We start from the raw sequence: 25483 nt of genomic DNA, 5'->3' as shown, positions 1-25483 counted from the left end.
GCTGTTCCTCCTCATCTTCAACCCATGATAATGCACAGTCCTACATGAATAGACGCATTGTGGAGAAGAAGAAGAAGAAGAAGAAGAAGAAGAAGTATTCTCTCTAGAGGGGAGAAAAACAGTGGTGAGACAAGGGCAGGCTGTTTTGGTCTGATCAAAGCTTTTGTAAATGCCAGCAACGTTATCAGGGAGGATTTCCTGTTTTTGTTTCACCAATCAATATCAGAGGTGTCAAGTGCACATGGCTAGTGTTACAACATGGAAATGACCCTATACTAGGACATGTTGTAATGAAAAGTCATTAAATTGTCAGGTTAGTTTTTGAACTTCCCCATTTCCCGTTATTCTGTTAGACCGGTGTTCACAAGATGTGTCATGACCAAACACATGCATGCGTAATAGTGACATGGACCAGTGGTGCCTAGCAACAGCTGCAGAAGAGCTCCACCAATCATTCTGCCACCATTTTAATTGGAGGGGATGCAAGGTCAAGACCTTTAGGGGCATTCTTCTGATCGCATTCTTCACACACAAGGACTGGGCACGCAGCAGTGTGTGTTTCCTCCTCCAGGTCAAAGTCGATCAGCAAGTTTTGGGCTCTTCCTACCAGCCACCATCCCTAGACAACTGCAAAAACACAACTTGGAAGATATGAATCCCGTGTTTGATTTTGATTTACCAATATACATATAGTGGGAGACATGCAAAACCTTTGGCAGACTCTTCAGCAACAAAACAACCTGACTTTTGTAGGGTTTGTACTTGTGGGCACATGTTTACTGAAGAAACAATAAAAAAAAAAACTTGGCATAGTTGGTGTCTGCATAGCTGATCCTTTTCCCGAGTTGGTGTTGCACACAAAGTTCTGTACGATAGTGGGCTATGGCTCTATTGGGATGTATACATTCATCACTCATTCAGGGCAAGGAGGGGCTATATGAGCTGAGAGGCATTAACCAATGAGGAGCATTCTCTTTCTCTCTGTTTCTCTCCTCCCTTTCTTTCTCTATTTCTCTCTCTCTCTTTCCACTGTCTTCTCTCACCCTCCTTTTTTTACCTCCTCTCTTTTTCCCTCCCACTTTTTCCCTTTCTCCCCATGTCTCTCTCTCTCTCTCCCTTGCGTCCTACCTCTGTCTCTTTCTCTCCTCCCTCCCCGAGTCTGCGTGGAAGGAGTGCTTGGGGAGTTTCGGACTGCGAGGCATCTGGACTGTGCGGTGGCCAGTGTGCCGCGTGTGTGCATTAGTAGTAGTCCAGAGAGCTTCCACAGAGCTAGCTGCTGCTGCTACTGCTGGTCGTGGTGCTTCATGACACTCTGTTAGAACTGTTAGCTCCACACAATGGCAGACTCTCATCTCTGGCTAGGCCTCTGTCTAGTGCTGGCCCTTCACGTGGGCCCCCTGCACGCCTGGTTTTGGAACGTGGTCACGACCACGACGACGTCTCCGGGCCCCAAGGCCTCGGGGACGAAGGTAAGAGCGGAGACAAAGGACGGCAAGATCACGGAGGTGGGCTCGGAGATCCTGGACGTGGCCAGCGGGATCAAGCAGATGATGCAGAGCTGGGATCAGCAGCCTTCGCCCGGCGCAGCGGGGACGACGGGCACGCAGGCGACGGGTAATGACCAGTCACAGATGGAGGAGCAGTTGGTGGTTGGGGCTGAGACAGGTCACGGAGGTTCATCTAAGGGAGTGGAGGGGTCTCGGAGTCCTGAGGTCAGTGTTAGGGCTTTGGCAGAGTTGGATTCGGGGTTCACTAATCCTTCCGGTATAGGTGTGCTCTCAGGGCCACGTGATGTCAGTGTGCCGGCCTGGATGACTGCTGGTGATGTAACTCCCGTCTGCTTGGCGCGGAGCTCCGACTGGGGCTTTTGCTCGTCCGGCAGCGGCGGGTCTAGCACCTTCGCCGTGCCCAACTTCCTGAACCACACCACGGCGGAGGAGGTGGGCGCCACCCTGGCCGACTGGGCAGTGTTTCTGAGCTCGCGGTGCCACCGGGATGTGGAGAGGTTTTTCTGCCTGCTCCTGGCGCCAGAGTGCCCGGGGTCAGGCGCTCCGCTGCCACCCTCACCCCCTCCTCTCCTGCCCTGTCACAGCTTGTGCGAGACCCTGACGGACGCGTGCTGGGTGGCCCTGGGTGGGCGTGAGCTGCCCGTCACGTGCTACTCCCTGCCCGAGGGCCTGCCCCATCAGCACCCCTGCCAGCCCGTGTCCAGTTGTAGATGTGCAGGTAACGCGACTGGTTAAAATGCATCTCCCAACAAGGCCCTCAAAGAGAAGATGCATTTTGAACCAGCACGTCTGTGGCTTGTTAGTGATGTGTGTGTGTGTGTGTTTAGGTGTGTCCACTGGCATTTGCTTTGTTGACTGCGGTTGGCATGTGAGCTTTGTCTTTTGTGCTTTGTGAGGGTTCATCAACATCATTACTGCTTGCTTGTGCAGGACTTGATAGCTGGTTGGCTTGGCAAAGGTAGTCCTTTGTATGCACTAAACAGAGACAGAAAGCTTAGGCTGCATGTATGTACTGTACAGCACTGAAATGAATGGAGCTGCATTACGTTTGTTGCATGCATGGCTTCTGATCTTATGCATGAGATGGCATTGGAGCACACTTTTTCATTTTGCGTCCCTCTAATGAAGAAAAAAGAGCAGAAAAAAATAGAGGTTTAGACCTGATTTATCATTTATGTGGGATGTGATCTCTCATTTAAACAAGACATTAAGCCCATTGAAAATTGGCAGAGCATTTTTAACTTTTTTTTGTATAAATATCAGTTTCCCATTGAGTGATGATTGCCAGAATGATTTGTTGGATACAAAAAAGATGAATCAGTGGAAATTAGATTAGTCGTTACAAGTAGGAAACCAGACCCATTGTCTACAATGTGAATGAGTGAAAGGAGGGAAAAAGAGAGAGAGAGAGAAGAAGAGAGAGAGCAATCAGAGTGGAAGCATCTGGAAAACTGTGGAGGTTTGCGTGTATTCTCTAGGCATGCTTTCAGTAACGAGACAAAAGTGCTGTGTATGCAGCATAGGTCTGCTTTACCTACGGCTCATACGAGACCTTAGGGGATGGACTTTGTCGGCAGAGCATGTTCCGATTCAAAGACATAAAAAGAAGCGAACATTGCATGCTTTTAAAGTGCCTCTTGACTCTTGGCATTGCTACTGAGGATCCGTATTGTCATTGAGGAAGTTAGCTCTGCATAGAAGTAGTACTGGCTTAATGGCATGACAGTTGTTCTTGAGTTTCAGGGGGCTTGGCCTTGGTCTTTCTGCGGTGGTGTTCAAGAGGGATCTGACCTACAGAATGGCCTTTGTGTGTGTGTGTGTGTGTGTGTGTGTGTACAAGGAGCCCTGAAAAAAGCCTTAAACCACATGCTGTCTGTGATTTATAAACTCACGTTGGTGCCAAAGGCAGGTCTCGGCCCACTGGAGGGAATATTAAAAAATCGCTCGGTCTGGTCATTGTCTGCAGTCCCACAGATATGCACACAAATGCACAGCAATGTACACACACATGTAGGGAGAGAGAGAGAGAGAGAGAGAGAGACAAACCCAACCCCCCGGACTCCAGACGCGCACACACATGCGCACACACACACACACACATGCAAACACACACACACACACACAGACATACAGTATAAACAAACTCACTCAAACACACACACACACACTCATAGATATGCATACAATACATGTATACACACATTAGCATACACAAACACATAGTGATGTGCATTTGCGCAATATCCTTAGCAGAAGGGTGATTCAGACAAAGATGTACATAACCTCCTGCCCTTGGATTCATCAGCATTTCTGCTCGTGCTAAGCTCCTACTCTTCTCATGTTGGTGCTTCTCAGGGCTAATAAGGCTGTTTGTTATGTAATTCTTATGTAAGCTGCGTGCCATCCCAGGCTGGTCTGTGGGAGAATCTCACACCATGACTCGCTAAAAAAAAAAACCTGAGCGATTCATCTCTGCTCTTGGTCGTATCTGACACTGATAGTTAAAGGGCTTCCCAGTTGCTCTGCCTGGCCCAGTATCTTCCTCTTCCTCCTGCCTCCTTGTTCAGCCTGTCACAGACGGGCTTCTGCCCTGTCCACTTATGCTATGGAATGTGGGGTGGATAATGGGCGTGGTGTGAATCGATTTAACCTGTCGTCTCATTGCAAGGCACCGCAGTGCACGGCTATGCTGCGTCTATCCATCTTGTGTGTCTTGGGTGTTGGAATCTGTCTTCGCCTATCTCTATTGCTTGACCTCCTCTGCACACACATATATGCGTGCACAGTGCACACACACACATGCGTGCGCGCACACGCGCACACACACACACACACACACACACACACACACACACACACACACACACACACACACACAACTCATCACTTTCTCTCTTTCTCTCTCTCTCTCTCTCACACGCACACACACACACACACACACACACAACTCTCTCTCTCTCTCTCTCTCTCTCTCTCTCTCTCTCTCTCTCTCACACACACACACACACACGCACCAGTATACTTTCCCATCCTGTCCCATCCCACCGTATTCTCAGGCCAGAACTCTCCCACGTGTGTGAGGCGCAGGAGGCCGCTCTCGCTCAGCTGACAACAGCCATGAACAATGGTGCTGGTATGGTGTGTTCACCAGTGTGTGTGTGTGTGTGTGTGTGTGTGTGTGTGTGTGTGTGGATATGTGTGTGTGTGCAGACAATATATGGATCATGCACAAATGGGTGAATGCATGTGTTGGGGCTGAGTGTGTGTGTGTGTGTGTGTGTATTTGTGTACGTGCCAGTCGTGTGTATCAGTGTGTGTTTGCATGTGCATTCACGTGTGGGTTGGCAATGAATCATAGATTGTGGCGATTGTGTGCCCTGATATGATGAAGGGCAAGAGGGACTTTGTGTGTGTATATCTGTGTGTGTGTGTGTGTGTGTGTGTGTGGTGAGAAGGGCCTTGGTGGCATTCCTGGCAAAACAAGGGATCTCCTGTGAGCATCCCCAGACGAGGGGGCACTCAGGGTCTGCAGAAGGCGCCCAACTGAGCTGGCTGTGACTTTAACAGAAAGAGGGGATTTTCTTGTCTGTTGTCTTTCTTTTCTCACACAAGCAGAAATATAGCCATTTTGGATGTTCACATCAAGAGAGACTGACAGAGAGGCTCTGTGTGGGAACACTTCTGGTGTTAGTCCCAAGAGACAGGGAGAGAGAGAGTGTGTGCGTGTGTGTGTGTGTGCGAGGGGGAAGGGGTAATAGGATTCACTCTGATTAAGTCACCGGGAATGCTTGGAAAGATCTCTCTCATGGTGGGTGGCTCTCCTATCTGTCGCTTGTTTGTGTGTGAGTCCTTGTATGTGAATCACCAAACAGCGGAACAGCAGCAGTACTCTCGCATTGCACTTCACTGTATAGGCTACTTTATTCTACAGAGGGTCAGTTAGCCAGAAATCGCTGTAAAAAAGAAAAAAAGTAACTCTGCCAGGGAACACATCTAGCATCTGTTTGCCATGACCAATGATGTGATATGGCCTGGGAAATGCACACAAGCACACACACTGGGCCTGGATAGGGGCCAAGGGCACGCACGCACACACACACACACACACACACACACACACACACACACACACACACACACAGGCACTTGACATACAGCGAGGTTGAAACACACACTTGTCCTGCTGTCGGTCCACTGCTGCTCTCTGGCTAATTGGAATCCATATCCACCCAAAGGCATTGTGTCTGGGTATTCACTGTTGATACATATTGACTTTAGGCAGATTGTTTTATCATTAACAGTGTACAGTAGTTATTTTAGTTAGCGTTTAGGCTCTTTGTGATACGTGGGATGCCAGCACTCCTCAGCTAGCCCCTTCATTAATGTTCTTATTAATGTCTTGTCTCTCTGGGTATACCCCAGATAAACGGTGAGCTATAGGAATATATATATATATAGGAAATGTAGTTACTGATATGTCATAAAAATATTTAATAATATGGCTGTGCTGCCAGGAACATCCAAGGCCCCCCTGGGCTGTGTTACACTAATAAACTCAGCCACCCTTCCTATGTGCTGTTTACAAAGCTTTACATTGCCCTTTGCTACATTTTCCATAGACATGCCCTCTCACATCCCTGGTGCATTATGAAGCTCTTTAAGTGAAGTGGGGGCAGAGAGAGAGAGTAAGAGAGAGAGAGAGAGAGAGAGGAGAGAGAGAGAGAGAGCTACCATGCCGTTTTGTTTGTTTGGACTGACCCTGTCAACGGGCCATACACTGAGGATGCCCAGCTGTCCCAGCTGCCTAAGGCCTGTGTCTGAACGCCTTTACGTCTCTCGGACCACTTGGATTACCCCCCATCACCATTTTTAAATTGACCCCCACCCTTGGGAAAGGAAGCCTCCTGCCCTGGGTGGTGTAATGGGTCTGTCCGCTGGTCTCTGCTGGGTGGTGTAATGGGTCTGTCCGCTGGTCTCTGCTGGGTGTTGAGTTAAGAGGGTGTTGTTTTACATGTGTCTGCCGCCGTCTGTGACTTTTTCGTGCTTTATTGCATTTTTTCTCACTCCCTCTCTCCTCTCCCTCTCACTCCATCCCTCTCTCACTCTATTTCTCCCTCTCTTTCTCACAAGCATAACGCAACACACACCCATGCATGCACTGAGATACACACTGACACACACACTCTTTCTCTCTCTCTCTCTCTCTCTCTCTCTCACTCTGTCTCTCAGACACACACACCTACACACACACACACACACACACACACACACACACACACACACACACACAAAAAAAAAAAAACTTTTTTTCACATAAGTCACTTACTGCACACATACAGTATGAAGCACGCATAGCCTTTGGATGTATTTGCTTAATGGTGGCAATGAGTCTCGTGAGGGCATGTAATACTTGGCTGATTTTCCAGAGATCTGAAACATGGATTATGGTTGGATTCGGAATACCAAATAAGGCATTAATTGCTCTGGAAGGAAAGTGGAGGAAAGAGAGAGATTATGCAACTGCCTTTTATGGGATAAATGTTTCATTCAAAACATCTAAAATGCCTGATGATCATATTACAGTATTTATATATTATTTGATCACTTTATGTACCTCTGTCCAGATATTTCAGCTTCTGGCTAGTATGTTATTTGCTTGTTGTTGATACCAAGACATGGATAAACATCTGCTAAATGTACTACAGATGTTCTACTGAGCTGCCTCAGTCCCTTTACATTCAGTTTGACCTTCAGACCTTTAACCAGAGTTTTCAGCATGTCGTTGTCAACCTGGTAGCATCTGGTTTAGGTTTCAGACAGGTTAGTTGGGATGACATATATGGTGCATAGTGTTTTGCTTTGAGATACCAGTACACAAGTCTAATACTATTGGTAAAATCTGATACTATTGGTAATTGACCTTCAATCTCTGAGCTCAGTGAGCTCTCTGTGGGAAGCTGCATATCCTTACTTCATTCACAGCTTCTTTCCCTTATGAGATTAAAGAGATTTTGCAAAAGGTGGTAATATTAATAAAAATACTTAGTGCCAAGTAACTTTTGAATAAAATGACTGATAAAAATCTCTCATTCATAAATGAATCCCCTTTATGACTTATTTGTAAAGAGGCTTTGTAGACACCCAGCCCTGATCCTCTTTAAATCCTATACAAGCCTGATTAATGATTCTCTGGTGGTAACAGAGTTATGTTGGGCTACATCGTCATGTGTCTTACTTAAGTGATACATTGCTTAGCTTACACACGGTACCTCACAAGGTATGTGCACATGCACATAAATCTGGGCATGTCAGCTAATTGTGAGCATGACCCGTGAAAGCTCAGTCTTAATGGAGGAGAGACAGCCGTCCCCAAGGAACAGTGGCGGGGCAGTATTGTGCTGTTACAGGTGTCAGGCCATTCCGCTGCTGATGTGTGTGTGTGTGTGTGTGTTGGGGGGTGGGGGAGGGGGATTCAGTTGTTGCGTGCTTGGTCCCTGAGGAGACGCACATCTGGAGCACATAGCAGACAACCCGCCCTTAAATCCCCCAGGCAGGAGTGCGTAGACCTGGGCATGACCACAGGGCCAAGGCATGCTCTGAATGTTGGTGGATACCGGACACTTCCGTGGCAAATTTGGTGGTGGCAAGGACGAGGGTTGTGGGGGATGGTTGTCCCATTCCCACACTCTCTTGTACGCTCATTACTATGTTTTGGCTTAATATTCCACCTCCACCTGGGGATCAGTTTGCAGTGGACCCCTGGTCCTTTCCAAATGCAGCTGCAGGGCTGCTGGAAAACTTCCAGAAGCATGTTAGTTTCACTTCCAGACATCACTGATGCCTGTCCATTTATGCCATTTTAGTTAGTTCTTTGAGCAGACAATGTCCAGGCTCTGGAAAGTAATGGTCTTATATTGTAAGGGCAGTTTTGAAGGCTCTATGGCATATTTCCTGTGGGTGGTTGTTGGAATATCCAAAGTGGTTTCTATGGTGTTTTATGTTTTCCTTCTTGCTTTCTCGCTTGTTTGCTTGCTTGCTTTATATATTGTATGTCAAGGGATAGCAGCTGTTCAGTTCTGCAAGATCAAGTCAGATTTTGCAGGACTGAGTGTTTTCATATTCTTATCATATTTATCAGGGACTTCTCTTGGGTACTACTGGACAACTGCATTCGTGTGTGTACCACATGGGTAGGGCTTTAGATCATTGTTTAACAAGAAAATAAGTAACATTAACTAAATGCTGTAAAGCATCAACTACAATTCTTTAAGTAATTTCATAACATTACTTTTGGTTCGGTAATTCTATAGCCTTTTCTTGTAAATTGTAAATAATGTTAGCAAAAGTGAACATAGTACAAAGCATTGCTAAGTACTGTACACCACCTAAGCTATCTCCAGAAAATGGGTGATTTTTTTACTACAGCATGTACGTCTAATGTTTGTAAGCTGTGGAAACCAATGTGAATAATGGCATTTGTCAGAAATTCCCCCATCTTGGCGAAATCCCCCTTGGTTTTTGGCCAACTCATATTTCAGATTTAAGAAACAGCTGTATTGTTGATGGTGATGGTCGTGTGTGTGTGTGTGCGTGTGTCTGAGTCAGAACCAGATGTTCTGGACCTAAAACTCCAAAATTTTCTATCTACTCTTTTGCAATGGATTGCCTGACATCCCCAGCATTTTGAAGCTGATAAATATTTATGTGTATTCTTTTTTATAATGATTTCCAATATGGAAATGTTAAACAACAAAGACGCTGTTGTTTAACAACTCCCCCAAATTGTGGTGCATTCTGTTAATTCTGAGCATAACTTCCTTCACATAGACTCTCATCAACTACATAAAAATATTGCAAGTCAATACAGACCTCCAACCCTCATGGACATTTTATGTTTCTATTCAATAAATCTTTTTTATTCTCTCTTAGTGGTAGCATGATGGTAAGCCCCTAGCTCAGCTGCCATAGTCTAATCCCAACGGCTGCATTGTGTTTAGACTTCCTGTTGCCATTCCCTTGTGCCCCGACATTGACGGACCTTTACAGTGGGTCACTGTGAGGGTCTCAACTACTGTCTTTTTTTTTTGAACCGCAGTCTCTTGCTATTTTAGGGACCTTCATGGGAACCGGATCGTAATCGTTAGGAAGACATTTTTAGAGCTGATTAGCAGTCAGGAAAAAATAAATATAAAAGATGGAGTGAAATGATTGTAAGTTATACTCTATGTATAGTAATCACCTCTTTTCCTCTGTTGATTCGCTATGCCCCTGTCAAGTCACTGGCTCACTTTGTGCTTCACTTGATTAAAATGAAATGCTGTTTGCATTAGTGCTGCACAATAGAGCAATACTAGAAAGGAATCGTTATACGATACTGTTGTGTTTATAGACACAGATTTATGCATATGCTCCATCACCAGTAGGTGGCACTACAATATGTAGTGTAATGTATGTATAACAACTCAATTTAATTGTGCTTATACAGCGCCAAAACATTACACATGTCTCATGGTGCTTTACAGAGTGTTAGACAATCAGAGAAAAGAAAAGAAGGCCCATGGGTAACAGGGGCAAGGAAATACTCCCTAGAATTAAAGATACATATAGGAAGAAACCTTGAGCAGATCCACGACTCAAGGGCCTGACCCATCTGCCTAGGCCCTAGGGTCAGTTACAGAACAGTAAGGTCTGTAAACATGATAAATGCAAAAGTTAGTCAGATGTAGAGAATAGAACATGGTGTTTAAATCCACCTGAAGTGTATGTTACAAGAGGTGGGATGGTTACATATCCGGTATGATAATGCATGAATCCTATATTTAATGTCAGAAAGTTCGAATAGTCCAGTATAGGAAATGGAATTGTCCAGGGGGATTAGGAGTTGACATAGGGCAAGTGGTGGGTCGCTAGGCTGTACGGGCCAGGAATCCAGGTAAGGGGGGACAGTAATCACTGATAGCAAGCTGGGGCAAATCATTGTGTGAAGCCAAACTTTAGGTTCTGCTTGTGCAGGGAGGGTTTGCTGTGCTGTGTGAAGGAAATGACTAATAATAAAGGGCTGATGTAACTGTGCACAGGCTGCAATCACAAGCACCAGTTTTAACACACGGCTCAAAGATTGAATATGACTGGCAACAATGTGGAAATTAAAAGAATAAGCTGCTTAGTGCCACCCCTGCCTATTCTTGTGAGAGAAGAGCTGCATTCTTGTTGCTTCAATGTGTTTTTGTTTATTATGGATGTGATAGATAAGGGAAAAGTGATAGCATTATGTTTTATTGATATCTTTAATTGTTTTGCTATGATGAAAAATGAAACATTGTCCTTATTTCCTGTGTGTTTTTCACCCAGTAGACCTGACACTGCAGGCGATGGTGGGGGACCCAGTCTTGTCGTCGGTCAAGCGTGCCCTCGACCCGGACGATAACCCGGCTTTCATCTTCTCCAAGAAGTCTACCGTGTCGCAGCTAGCTTATGGCCGGCTGGACAGCCCTTTCCACCGCAACTTTGCCCTGCTCTTCCGCCTGATGCCCACCAGAGACAGCGGCGTGCTCTTCGCCCTCACCGACAAGTCCCAGATGCGGATCCAACTGGGTGTTAAGCTGGCCCGCGGGAAAAAGGGTGGCCAACAGGTCGAGGTCTACTACAGCGACAGCAAGGGCAAGTACGCGTACAAGCCCGTCGCCACCTTCCCCGTGACCACCAGCAAAGGCGTGTGGACGCGTTTCGCCATCTCGGTCAGCGCCAACAAAATCTCCTTCTACTACAACTGCAACACCGAGCCCAAGGTGGTGACGTTCAGCCGCTCCAACGAACCCCAGGTGGTGGAGCCAGGGGCTGCCCTCATGGTGGGACAAGGAGGCTCCCAGGATGGAGATAAGTTTGAGGTATCCCATCATGCACTTTTCTTTTTGGGGCAGTGGTACTAAAAGCTAGATACTCCATTGTCCATCGAGTTCTATTAGGTGGCATACGTAAACGTGGCCGCCTTATTGCTGTATGGGCAACATTTGCTGGCAATTAGAGACACCTTTCTGATTTCCAATCAGAGATACCTGTTTCTCCATTGGTCTCCAGTGATAGTTGCCCCCACGAAGATGGCGGCATGTACGTTCTGAAACCCAATGCGGTATCTAGCTTTCTAATATCTATGGGTGGTAGCGTAGTGGCTTAGAACCTGAGCTACCCATAGACAGTAAAATAAAATGGACAGAGCCACCCTACAGACTTCGATAGAGACAAGTGAAGTCAATTTGAATCCGTTTTCCGGTGATTACCAATTGTACTGCGCACCCTCAGTGTCAATTGAGTGATAACAAGTGATGTTAAGCAACGGACTGAAACACAGTTAGTCGTCTAGTAGCCGCACTAAGAAAATTGATAACGTGCAGACTGAGTGATTCGAGTTTGAGTGCAGCTTTTGGTAGGTGATTTGTTCCAACGTAGCCTAGTGCCAACCAAACAAAACATCACTCAAATTGTTTGTCTTTCCTCAATGCTTTCCTAAATAGCTTACCTGTGGACTTTCCCTTAAACTGCCTTCAGTTTCTTATCCAGAAAATGCCGTAACTTCTCTCATGTGCGACTTAAAGTCGCATGCTCATGACATCATTTTAGCATTGGTTTTCAAAAATTGTTTATTACGGAGCCGTAAAATGAGATACGAGGTTATGACGCCAGTCACACAATGTTCTCTGGAAATAGGAATGGTTCATATAGGTTTAAAACGCTTCAAATGTAAAGTTATTCACTGTCAAAGTGACGCCAAAATGAATGGGGGTCAATGGAATGCTAACTCCAGGTGAAACCTCATTAGCCTCAGAGCCTCTCACAGGGGGCACGCCTTCCGAATGTGAAAGTGCCCTTGAGCAAGGCACCTAACCCCACTGCTCCCCGAGCGCCGCTGTGGTTGCAGGCAGCTCACAGCGCCGGGATTAGAGTGTTCTTCACCTCACTGTGTGCTGTGTGTATTTCACTAATTCACGGATTGGGTTAAATGCAGAGACCAAATTTCCCTCACGGGATCAAGAGAGTATATATACTTATACTTATACTTGTACTGTATACAAAGTTGATCACCTCTTGTTTTACTTTAAGCTCAACCTACCACTAATCTCGCTTCATAGTATACCCTCCAGTCTTGTACAGGAGTTTGTATTACCAGTGCAGTTCTTATATGTCCTTTCGTGTGTGTGTGTGTGTGTGTGTGTGTGTGTGTGTGTGTGTGTGTGAGTGAGTGAGTGAGATAACACATATGACAGTTTAACTGACAGTTAAACACTTTTGCAGTCGCTTTGGTGTGACTACAGTACTACACTGTGTGTGTGTGTGTGTCTGCGTGTGGTTGTGGCTCCTTAATGAAATGACTGATGGCAAAGGTCACCTAGAACTCTGTGCAGTACAAGGGGAGCTGACAGCCCTATCACTCAGAGCAAACCTCAAACTGAGGCCTGCTTGTTCCCATAGTCCTGAGCCTGGGAGGTCAGGCTACGCCCACTCTGGTACACGCTGGAAACGGGGAATCCCCTAAAATTGGGCAGTAAATTGGCTTTTTGTTTAGTTGTTGATTTGTTATTGAATTTAGTCTCCATCTGGGAGTTGTTTGTGAGTGATGAGTAGCATATGTGTGTGTGTGTGTGTGTGTGTGTGTGTGTGTGTGTGTGTGTGTGTGTGTGTGTGTGTTTGTGAGTGATGAGTTTTGTGTGTGTGTGTGTGTGTGTGTGTGTGTGTGTTTGTGAGTGATGAGTTGCGTATGCATGTGTGTGTTTGTGTGTGTTTGTGTGTGTGTGTGTGTGTACTTGTGTCCATTGAACTATCACAAACTATCACATTGTTGCCCCTAAATGTGTTTGTGTACTCTTGTGTTGTTCAGGGCCAGATATCCCAGCTGACCATCAGTGGAGACCCATTTGCTGCTGAGAGGCAGTGCTACACATCTGATGATGAGGACGAGGAAGATGTGAGTTCTGTATCACCACACCCACCTATCACCATGTAATTCCCATGGCATACCAACAGAACATATTGTCATGTAACATCAGGCTGACCAGTAAAAGTGTAAATGTGTGTGTTTTCTTTGTTTAACATCAATACATGGTATTTAAAAAAAAAAATGTTTTTGTTCATTTCTTATGTCGTACCGGGATCTGATAGCCATTGGCATTGGAAGAATCACTTCCTCTGTATGCATCTCACTATACACCCCCCTCCTTTTCTCTCAGGACTCAGGAAGTGGTAGTGGAGATGGTATGGACACTGAGGATGGCATCACAACACAACCTCCCAAACAAAAGGTATTGCCTACTGTGTTGATGGATTAGTTTTGATTGGCCACTGTAGGAAATCTGCTACCCATAGCACAGGAATTGAACGCCTCTCCTGTGTATATCTGAAATTAATAACAGCAACCTTAACTCAGTGCTGTGCTGTTTTTTCCAAACGGGGGGAAGCATGTGTCTACTTAAGGAAGTACAAATATTTGGTTCAGATATTCACACTTGTAATTAAAGAAAGATGGAAAGTTTCAAAGAGGAGTCTTTTGTTTATCTTGTCTAAAACAAGCAGCATATGGAAACAGTTGAAATCCCATTAAGTGTAGTTAATTTGTAAATTCAATAGGCCTGTTACAGTTATAAACGAGGTACCGAGGAAGCCAACTGTAAATTCTTGCCATATATATGTTAGCTGATGTGTTGATGTGATGTGTGCCAATATCTCAATGAGCAGCCCTATTTAGTGTTCCCAGGTGTTATTGTCTAACCCTCAAACTAACTCTCCATATTTGACGATGCACCTGTAATTCCTCCATACTTTTGCTCATTTACGACCATGTGTAAATATCTCCCTGCAGACCCCAGGTACTCAGCTTCTGCCCGAGCCTCCAGTATCAAGCACCTTCTCCAAAGGAACTCTTGATGTCGCTCAGGAGGAAACTGGTACGTCATAGACCGCTTTCCAGAAATGCAGGTCTTCTGAAATGAAAGTCCATCATGCATTAGGCATTATTCTGCCTAACTGGGTATTCTATTCACTATTGTTTATATTTTTGTATATTTTAGTAATGGTAATGAGCACATTCAGTGATGAGACAGTTACTAGCAGGCCCTGTATATCGACAGTTAAAGCAAATAACTAGCTCAAATTTAAGTGAACACTCCCTCCATTTGCACAATGAGTTAAGCTTCTTCCCTTCTTCCCTGTGGTTATTTATTATTAATAATAATAATAATAATAATAATAATAATAACTAATACAATTTATTTAACTTTATTTTTTAATCTTTTTATTTATTTTATATCATCTATATTCATTGATTGATTGTAGCTATTTTATTGATTGTCTTTATTACGGCAATTTCCCGATTATTAACCTAGGTTTATACATTGATTTAGCAAAATTTCTTCAGCTATGAGGTTCATGCACAGGGGTGGGCTATGCATGGGAATGCATTTCTCTTCTTCTTTCTGATATTACTGGGTAACTCGGCACTGTGGTTAATACACGGGTGCAGTTAATATGTGGTTTTGTTTTTTTAATTTGCATAAACCACTGTCCTGCGGTTCATTCTCAATGCTAAAAAAATACATAGGAAATTACTGAATATTTTAGTTTACTCCAAATACTTACTCCATGGACTGATCCCCTGAGTATCTGTCAGAGGTGGAAAGTAACGAAATACATTTACTCACGTTACTGTATTGAGTAGTTTTTCTGTGTATTTTGTATTTTTTAAGTAGTTTATAAAATCGGTATTTTAAATTTTACTTGATTACTTTTTGAGTGTACTTCGCTACATCAAAAATCCCATCCGTTACTTGAGTAAAAAAAAAAAGTTAAGACTAACGAAAACAGAAAGGGAGAGAAAAAAAATCACGCCGATAATGATCAGCATGTAGCCTACAACAGGACATGAATCAAGCTGACGCCATGCAGTCTTTCTGAAAGTGATGGAGATGGAGCTGGATCACGAGATGCATCAGATTAGCCTAACCTATGAAAGTGTATTTTCCGCTATTCCAATGGGTTGTCTCAGTTCGTTTTAGCACCAATGATTGCTGAGATATTCAAGCAAACACCATGGGATTTCGTGTTTTGATGTTTGTGCTCACCTTTCTTTGGAAAGAAGTTTATTAGTAGTTGTTTCCCCTCATTTTGATGTCTCTTTTTCCTGTTTTGGCCTTTGTTTTTAGTAACCTGACTTGGCTTTCTTGGAGAAAGACATTGCACCAGCAGCACAACAATTAGCGGTCCACTACTAGCGATGCTCAACTAAATAAACAAAAGATAGACTACCTTATGAATCGTGCAGGCGGACTAAACCATTTAGCTCTTTAGCAAGGGAGAGTGAGAGTGACCTTAGACAGTTTTCACTATGTTTTGTATACAAAATCCAGTCAGTCAAACTTTACATTTCGTCTGACATTCATTTTTACATTTAATTTGGAAGTTAAAATATTCAGGTAAAATAAATATATGGTGGAAATAAGTATTGAACGCTTATTTTTTTTTTCAGTAATTAGCCTAAACTTCCAGTGAGTCTATTCAAAATTTTCACCACACATTATATTAACACACATATAAAAAATCCAAACATAAGAGTTTTGTGTATTAAAGTGGAATGACACAGGAAAAAAATATTAAACGTGTCTACTGAAATTTCTTCAATACTTTGTGGAAAAGCCTTTGTTTGTAAAGACAGCTTCAAGACATTTCCTGTATGACAAAACTTATTAGTCGCAGTATCAGGTGTGATTTTGGTCCATTGTTCTAAACAGATTCCAGGGGTCCCTCTTGTGAATCCTGATCTTTAGTTCCAGATTACTTTCAGAACTGTTTAATTGAATTTAATTGAATTGGCTGCCTTCAAGTCTTTCTGGAGCTTTCTCCGAGTGGTCCTTGGCTCTTGGAATTGACTATCCTTCTGACTCACTGGTCAGAAATATTGCGAGGAGATCCTGTGCCCTGTGCCGGTTGATGATGCAGTGATGTTTCTTCCACTTGGAGATAATGGCTCCCATTTTGCTTACTGGAAGATTCTGAAGTTTTGAAATGCATCTGTAACCAGTTTCATTGATATGTTTTGCAACAATAAGGTTGCAAAGGTCTTGGGAGAGCTTTTTGCTTTTATCCATCATGAAATGTTTCTTGTGTGACACCTTAGTAATGAAAAACCTTTTTATAGCCCATCAATGTGTAAGCTACTAACCAAGCTTATATTAATTTGCACAGATAGAAAGGATAACTACTCTCTAACTACTTACAGATTCCAGCTTGTTCCTTCCCTTTCCTTGCCTTAGTGCTTTTTCTTAGCGTGTTCAATACTTTTTCCCTGTGTTATTCCACTTCATTACACATGACTCTACTTATGGAGTTGTTTGGATTTTTTATGTGTGGATTACCTGAGTTATTACTAATTCCTGATGAAAATGTTGTGCCCCCTGTATTCCCCCCAGTTCGACGCCTTTTAATCTGCTGAGCCTTCTGCTCGTTTCCAAATATAAAAAAAACTCTGGCCAACATTGGCCTGCCTGCCTCAGCTGCCTGTGAGGGGCTTTTCAGTTGTGCTGGATTACTGTTCACTGCAAAGCAACCCAAGGATGAGTGCAACTAATGAGTGAAAATCAACTACTGCTCAAACTTAAAGAACTTAAAGGAGGTGATTTTTCACATAGATCTCCATTTCTCAACATTCTTATCAGGCAAGTACCTTCACTCGGCGGCCATATTGCAACACTTTTTGGGCACTTATCGTGCATCTATTTCGGCAGAAATGCGTGTGCGTAAGGCTTCACGACACCAATCTTGCTCCAGCACCGAGATCACAACAGATGATTGGCACGATGTCTTCACCACATGATTGGCTCAATGTATTCACATGTCAACGTTTTGCCGCGAAAGGGTTGTGATATGTGTAGACAACTGCCATATTGGTGTTACAAACTAACCCCATGCATTACTATGGAGGATTTTTTGAGTGCTGTATCTCCTCATTAGAAAGTCTCTGGTAAAACTGGTTGTTCTGGTACCCACCCTGGTACCCAGTAACTAAGTAACTTTTACTTAAAGTACATTTTAAATGAACTACTTTTTACTTTTACTTGAGTACATTTTCAGATCGGTATTTTAACTTGTACTTGAGTAATATTTCATCAAGGTATTGGTACTTTTACTTGAGTACAATATTTTCATACTTTTTCCACCTCTGGTATCTGTATATTGAGTTTTAAGATGAATGATGTGTGACAAGTGCCTGTCTGTTTCTACACGTGTTTCTAAGATGGAGTCTTTACTGCAAACCAAATTTACCTCTGGGTATAAATAAAGTTACCTGAGCCTGAAGCTGAACTCACCACAGTTTAGATTGAGCAGTTTTGTCCTGAAATCTTTGCATTAAAGAGTTGCACCCCCTAGTGGATATATTTTGTTACTGCTATACATCTGGTGTCCCAGTTTTGAGATTAATGTTGGTGGCTGTTTAGCTTCAGTTTACTATAATATTTTTACAATTGATTATTCAAGCTTTTCATACTTTCACACTGCTTTCTTCATCTATACTGATATCAAGTTTTTGTTTTGTTTATTCAGATTCATTTAGGCAGGTAAGCTGACTAACTCACATAATTTCAGACATACACAGAAAAGGTGTTAAATACCTTGTTATATAGATAGGGGATTTCCCAGAGTGGACGATCAACACCCAAGTCTATTTAACATTTTCAAAAAAGCATGATGAAATTCAGCGACAATGCACAATTGGCCTGTGGCAGTCGCAAACACACCTTTTGTTGTATCCGCAGCTCTAGCTGTTGGCTCCAGCAACTTGAGCTAAATAGAACCGTTTGTTTTCGGGGGGGTTTCGTACTGACAGTACTCGGTGACCTCGAGAATCCATGTGAATAATCGCCGGAATTCTCCTTTGACTTCTTCCTTTCAATGGCTTCCCCTTTCCTTCCTCCTTTCTAAAGCATCACATTCTTTAACCTGTTGAGGAGTGAATTATTTTCCTGTTTCCTTCTAGAATTCTATGCAAACGATCTTTCAGTGTTCTCAATTCAGTCTATGGGGGAAATCTCTGAGGGTAATTGTCACATCATAATGTGGAACTCTCGGTTCGCAAACATTCTAATCACATATTTGTGACCGTACTCCTAAACAGGTTAACCCTCTGTACCCCGTAACGGCCGTCGCCGGCCGTGCTGTTCTTCCCCGTAACGGCCGTGAGCGGCCGGTGTTTTTTCATGGATGAATACAGGCGATCACTTAATTTCTACAGCTTATGTACACTACAGATCAATATTTTAGATCCCCTTCGATGTATTGTCATAATCAAACACATATGTTTGTATCGATTTATTTTTAGATATTTGCGTTTTTTTACGATATGTGCCTGTTTCTGCTCCGTGGCCGCTGTGGTTCAGCTGATATGAATGATGGCATGTGTCCAAGATATCTAACAAACGTCACTCATCTTGCCATGATCAATTTGGCACAGCAGTCGTAGGATTTGTAACACTTTACTCTTTTCCCCAGCCATCAAAACAAAAAAAATCTGCTTGTAGGCTTTGATATATGTTGATCTTTTATGCTACGAGATGTGCCTATCTGCTCCGTGCGGCTGCAGCAGTTCAGCCGATATGAATGAGGACTCAAGTCTCAAAGTTACAGTAGCCTATGCTATCTGCCAAATCGTCACTCATGTCACTGTGTCACATCAATCATAGGATTTGTTACAATTTACTTCTTTTCCCGCCGTCAGGACCTACAATTCTAAACATTATAGCCTCCGAAATCACGAGACAGAGTAACAGGCAAAGAGATAATGTCTTCTGCACCGAAACGCCGCAGGTTTAGTCTGGCCGAGACGGTTTTGATGTGCACTGATCCATCTCAGGTGCTGGAAGAAGATCTTCCCATATTGGATGGCAATGACACTGATGTAAGTTGTAAATGTAATGTCGGCAATAAAAGAATATGACCGTAAACAAAATATGTCAGTGATCGCTAAGTTGATTGCTAAGTTTAGCGCTAACTTTCTAACGTTGAACACTAACACTAGTTACTGTAACACTTCAACAAGTGCAGTGCGGCGCTGGGATGTCTTTTACCTTTTTGCCGAAAAATTCAGAAAACATGACATTTCTTCATTCCTGTCTTCTAATCTGCTAGATCCATACAAGACATTGGCATAGATTTGGCATTACTTCCATACGTTGTTAGCTAGCTCACTATGGCAGTCATCAGAGTAGGCTAATCCATATCGAGTGACAACAAAACTTCTGAATGGATGTCAATTGGTTACGTCAGGGGTGTTCACCTTTGACCTAGATTTTGTTGCGATGGATGGATGGATGGATGGATGGATGGATGGATAGATTTATTATTATTATTATTATTATTATTATTATTATTATAACAGACTGTAGATAGGGCTAATATTGAATCCGAACAGACTTTTGGTGTGCAACTTTCATTGTCAGATCAATCTGTCGGATGTGTCAGATCACAGCTCTCAAGGTGAGGGGAGGACAATGAAGTAGGAGAGGCTATCGCGAGAAGAGGAAGAGGTAATGATGGAGAGAGAGAGGCGGAGGAGGCAGGTGAAGCAGTGGAGGAAGAAGTGGAGACCAGAGTGAGAGCCAGGGCAGATTATAGAAGAGGTCGAGGGATAGGAGGAAGAGGAGGAGGAGGGAGAGGAGGAGGAGGAGGGAGAGGAAGAAGAGGAGGAAGCTTGGGAGTGAGAGGGAGAAACAGTGGGAGAAGGAGACAGAGAGGAAGGGTACAAACACCACGACGATCCACCATGGTCTGACTCTATCCCAGTTCCCTCCATCCAGCCTTGTATGGTTGATCCTGGCCCCAGATGTATCTTGACCAGCGTGCTGGATATCTTGTGGCAGATGGTTGGGGTGTTATTCATCTCAAATCTAGTGCAGTTTACAAATATGTATGCTGCATCCAGCAATCCCCATGCCATGGTGCGATACAACAGAGGAGGAGATGAGGGCCTTCATTGGTTTCAATATCCTCATGGGTATCCATCGTTTACCCTGCCTCGCCGACTTCTGGAGCTCTGATCCATGTGTCCGAAAGTGCCATATATAAGCTGACGGATATCTACATAACCGTTTTGAATTAATTTGCCAATTTTTTTCAGTGCAGTTCACAAGGAGAGGATACAGATAAGCTGGCAAAAGTTAGGCCATTTATACAAGTGCTACAAGAAAATTTCCCAAAACTGCTTGTGCCCTGGTCTGCGCTGTCTGTGGATGGCGATGATTAAATTTGATGGGAGACTGCGTTGGAAACAATATATGCCGAAAAAACCCAGTGAAATGGGGCATAAAGTTATGGTGCCTTTGTGACTCTTTGACAGGTTATTGTCTAGCCTTCAATGTTTACAGGGGAAAAGATGGCCGATACAGGGAAAAGGTTTGGCCTACCGAGTAGTTATGCATCTGCTTAGAGGATATTTGGACAAGCACTATCATGTCTATGCAGATAATTTTTTCTTCCATTCCCTTGGTGAGAGACTTGCTTGATCATAACACCTACTATTGTGGCACCATCAGAAAGACCTCCAAAGGCTTTCCAACATAAAATCACGGAACCAAAATTAATGATAGGGGAGAGCAGAAAAGTGGGAAGGGATGGGATGATAGTATTGAGGTGGATGGACAAAAGGGATGTGTATATAGTTTCAAGCAATCATGCAGGCAGAGACCAAATGAAGCAAAGATCCAAGTTTAATGCTAATCTAATCTCTTGCCCAGAAGCGGTCCTTGATTACAACAGGAAAATGGGAGGGTTGACCATCTAGACCAGTTTGAAGCTACTACAATGTTGGGCCGAACTGGAAAGAAATGGTGGAAGTACCTGTTCTGGGGACTGTTTGACATAGCAATTATAAATGCATATATTGTGTGGCAGCTTCAGCTCAGGCCACTTCCTAAGGGCAGGAAAACCTGGGGCCTGAAAGCCTTCAAACTTAAAATCGTGCATGCCCTATGTGATGATTTTTTTGGCAGGAAGCGGGGTGTCCAGGGCATCAATACCCTGGGTATCGACTTTGTAGTGAGTAGGAATTTAAAAGAAGGCCACTCACTTGTGCTTTGAGGGCAGGAAAAGGGATGTGTAAGCTGCATTAGAGCAGAGCCCAATAGTGGGCGGTGCATTGAAACTTTTTTGGCTGCTCAACTTGTTCTAGCCATTGTGCAAAATGCCACCATGTTTTCATGAATTTCATGGTATGTTATAGTTTATTGAATAGTTAATGAAATGTAATCTGTTAGGTTTGTGTTTGCTTCTGTCTAATTAATATAATACTGTTATAATAATAAAATATATATATATAAATAGATAATGAGGGTTTATTATAATAACAATACCTTTTATTATTATTATTATTATTTTAGTAGTAGTAGTAGTAGTAGTAGTAGTAATTGCAGTAGTAGTAGTAGTAGTATTTATATTACTATTATTTTATTGTGTTGTATCAATGTAATGGTCTCTTATCACTAATAATATTGGCCTATTCTAACTGCTGTAATGTTCTGAAATGGTAGTTAAGCTAAATGAAAATGACAAAATTCCATCTGCTGCTCTTTGCAGACTAGATAAAAAAATATTAACCCCTGAACTACTCAACAGTTTCATATTTTTTTGCAATGTAATACTTAAGTTGGTCTATCATATATTTTTAGATGATATTTTAAGATTGAAAAGCTTCTCTTTTTAGTCTTTTAGTTGTCATCATATCACAATTTCTATCATTTCATTCAGATCAATGGCAGTCTATGGAAATTGTGCATACATAATTGGCAATGAATTATATATAATTTAAAAAAGCAGTTTCTGACCTTTAATATGAATGTAACTTGCATTTGACACTTTGCCTTACTTTTTAAGTTATTTTTCATTATTTAAAATATTACTGAAATTGCCTTTTTTTCCTGGAACTTCCAGGAATCAGAGGCATTGTTGTAACATTCTATTGGGGTATAGAGGGTTAAGGGTGTCTGGTCTCAAAGTCGCCACAACAATACACTATAGAGCTTACAGTTGCCTTCCGACATCCTCCAGGAGTTTCCAAAACCATGCTTTGCCCCATTTTCCTGTGTTGCTCGTATTTGCCCGGTGACCACTGTCCTGTCTCTCTCACACAAAATAAATTCTACTGTTCCTGTCACTAACTGGCAAAGAGTTAACCTCAATTCTCTTATACTTGTGCATTATAATGCCCAGGAGGAAGAAACCGCAACCAGTAACTTACCAGACAAACGGCAGGGTGCAAGATACATCTCCATGAATGCACTGGGATGCATCATGAGTGATGTTCCTGGGGTCAACAGAGGTTTCGGGTCTTTTAACATTAGACCACCTGGCCCAGGTGACCCAGCTGGGGTTGATTAGATCCGTAAACAGGCCACGTGCTCGCCCTCTTTATCCAAAGCTTTTTCTGCAGCATCTGTGATTGATTGATACTTTATAAACCATGGCACTGTAGCAAGAGAAAATGCAGGCAGCTTAGTGCTGATTGTGTTCTCTTTACTCCAGGCCTGAAAGGAGACTCTGGGTTTGACACCGAAGGCTCTGGTGGCGCCTTCACCCCTGGAGATAAGGTAGTCCTCTTTAACGGTTTATTTTATGTGCAATACAAAAATCACTTCAGTTAAACTATTTCAGGGCAGACAGATTTCGTAGTAGCTAAAATAATAAAGTAAAGCTTTACAGGTAAAAGTAACTGGTCAAAATTTTATTTTGGCTATCGATACAGTCCAACAGAAGGTGACCAATATAGTAGAAGATATAGGACATGACTGTCCAGTCCAGAAATTAAACATGTTTGAGCACAAATAATTTGATATAACCTCCTAGTTCATTTTTTCACAGGGGGCAAAGGGAGAGAAAGGGTTAAAGGTATGACACATACATAGCAAGTATGCACAATAGAATAAAAAACGATCCTACATTTTATTTTAATGTATCTATTTCATTTAACTACACATTTGTTGACCCCTAAGACTTATAAATATCCCACTGAAATCCTTTTACCAATCCTTCCACTCCACTCCAGGGAAGTCACGGGGTCGGCATGCCTGGCATGAAGGGAGACACTGGACCTCCGGGCCCTCCAGGCCCCCCTGGGCCTCAGGGTCCAGTCACAGAGATCATTGACACTGGGGACGGGAAGAAGATCCAGAAGGTGGAGGGCCGTCAGGGGCCGCCAGGGCCTAGAGGCCCGGCAGGACAACCTGGACCAGCAGGTCGTGATGGGCAGCCAGTGAGTACTTTCATTTTTTATTTTTGTTTTAGCCTATTGTTTTACTGTTAATTGCTTAACTTTTATGACCGTTTTTACAATTGCTTAATTTTTTAGTATCACTACTTTCTGCTTTTCATCTTCAATTAATTTGTGGGCTGTTTGATTATGATTATTTATTTTTAACTGTGAAGTTTAATGAGACCTGTGTTGATGGTAATACTGCACTACAGTATGAATAACAATATACATATAATATTGAATTGAATTGAATTTGAAATTACTCTTAGCTAGAACATTGCTATCATTGTTGCTACATAATTTAAATAAATTTATATTGGTATTACTGTTATCAGTCAGTAGTATGACCAATAAGGCCGATGTGATTATTTCACACATGCCTGTTTTTGATAGATGCATATTAATATATGTCTATTTATGTGTTTTCTAGGGTGAAAAAGGTGACCAGGGTGAAGAGGTGAGGAACAAGTGTCTCTGTGATATGAAGAGCTAAGACTTTTGCAGCATATTTCTGCAACATTTCTGGATGTTTTGAGTGATGAGTCTCACAGGTAGTTGCTAATGATGAAACTTCTCTTGTCCTTGTCAGGGTCCTGTTGGACCACGTGGTTTCCCAGGCACCCCTGGCAACACTGGAATGAAAGGCCTGAAGGTGAGCCGGGCCTGGATCACTTGCCCTATTTACATGGACGCTTTTATATTAGAATCGGAATAAAAATGAGACAGAACGAAAGGAACGAAAGTTCCGTTTTTATTCCGATTGAACAGCCATGTATTTGTTATCCAGCAGAAGCAAAATAGCAAAGGCTATTCCGATCAATCATTCTAGAGCGTTTCTTACCACCTCGTCGGAATAGAACGTAGGCTACTCCATGTAGACAGATGACACACAATTTTAATTTGTAACAGTTTAATCAGATTGACAAACAAAAAAAAAACTTCTTGTAAATGGGGCTAATGATTAGGTCCTGATTTAAAGGAAGACTGGTGTTGATGTTGACTACATGTACAAGTCAATGTATAGACAACAATGTTTGAGTATATTGTTTATATTCTAGTCATAGAATAACAGTGAGTTTATAAAGATATAGAAAGAAGAGAAAGATAACCATGTTAAACATGATGGTGATAAACATGGATATAGAAGTTCAAAGTCCATAATAGAACCTTTATACTTTTCCTACATTCCTACCATTGATTGTGCATTGATGCTCATGTCTGGTGTATGCTTTACAGGGGGAGGTTGGGGAGGGCCTGCCTGGCCCAAGAGGACTTCCAGGACCCCCAGGCCCCCCAGGGATCGTTGAGACAGTGAGTACTATCAAAGTCCTTATAGGCAAGTCTCACCACTCAGAGACCATCTCAGTAACGCCTTTGGGCAGTTATTTTGGAATTATGCGTAGACAACTGACATATTACAAACTAACCCTTTACATTTCTATGGAGAATTCTTTCAGTGCTGTCTCCTCATTATAAAGTCTCTTGTACTATCCACAGTAGCAGTAAGTTGTAGCTGTTCTCCTTATTGTATTGTAAGTATGACCTGCTAAGACCTGTAGTAGTCGAGCAGGAGTGAGGAGGAGCACATGACACGTCTCAGTCACTCAGAAGTCTAAAAAGATCTAAAAAAAAAATATGCAGCTTAAACAACCACAAAGAAACCGTGTACATGAGTAACACCAGGAGCAGTATTTTA

The 25483-nt window shown here is 42.9% G+C and overlaps 1 protein-coding gene across 1 annotated transcript in view; it reads left to right on the top strand.

Annotated features, from left to right (window-relative positions):
- The first annotated feature begins 1622 nt into the window (after nucleotides 1-1622).
- Nucleotides 1623-25483, top strand: part of col18a1b (collagen type XVIII alpha 1 chain b) — a 42649-nt gene continuing 18788 nt past the window's right edge. Inside the window, exons 1-11 of the mRNA XM_048235256.1 lie at nucleotides 1623-2226; nucleotides 10860-11395; nucleotides 13381-13467; nucleotides 13730-13801; nucleotides 14359-14443; nucleotides 23061-23125; nucleotides 23397-23423; nucleotides 23581-23787; nucleotides 24218-24244; nucleotides 24377-24439; nucleotides 25024-25098. Coding sequence (XP_048091213.1) covers nucleotides 1632-2226; nucleotides 10860-11395; nucleotides 13381-13467; nucleotides 13730-13801; nucleotides 14359-14443; nucleotides 23061-23125; nucleotides 23397-23423; nucleotides 23581-23787; nucleotides 24218-24244; nucleotides 24377-24439; nucleotides 25024-25098 — 1839 coding nt within the window. The 5' untranslated portion in view covers nucleotides 1623-1631. The remainder of the gene's footprint in view (nucleotides 2227-10859; nucleotides 11396-13380; nucleotides 13468-13729; nucleotides 13802-14358; nucleotides 14444-23060; nucleotides 23126-23396; nucleotides 23424-23580; nucleotides 23788-24217; nucleotides 24245-24376; nucleotides 24440-25023; nucleotides 25099-25483) is intronic.

The sequence above is a fragment of the Alosa alosa genome, chromosome 23 (genome assembly GCF_017589495.1).
Source record: "Alosa alosa isolate M-15738 ecotype Scorff River chromosome 23, AALO_Geno_1.1, whole genome shotgun sequence".
NCBI lineage: Eukaryota > Metazoa > Chordata > Actinopteri > Clupeiformes > Clupeidae > Alosa > Alosa alosa.
Note: the sequence above shows the minus strand (reverse complement) of the source record. Positions and strands in the feature narration are given on the sequence as shown.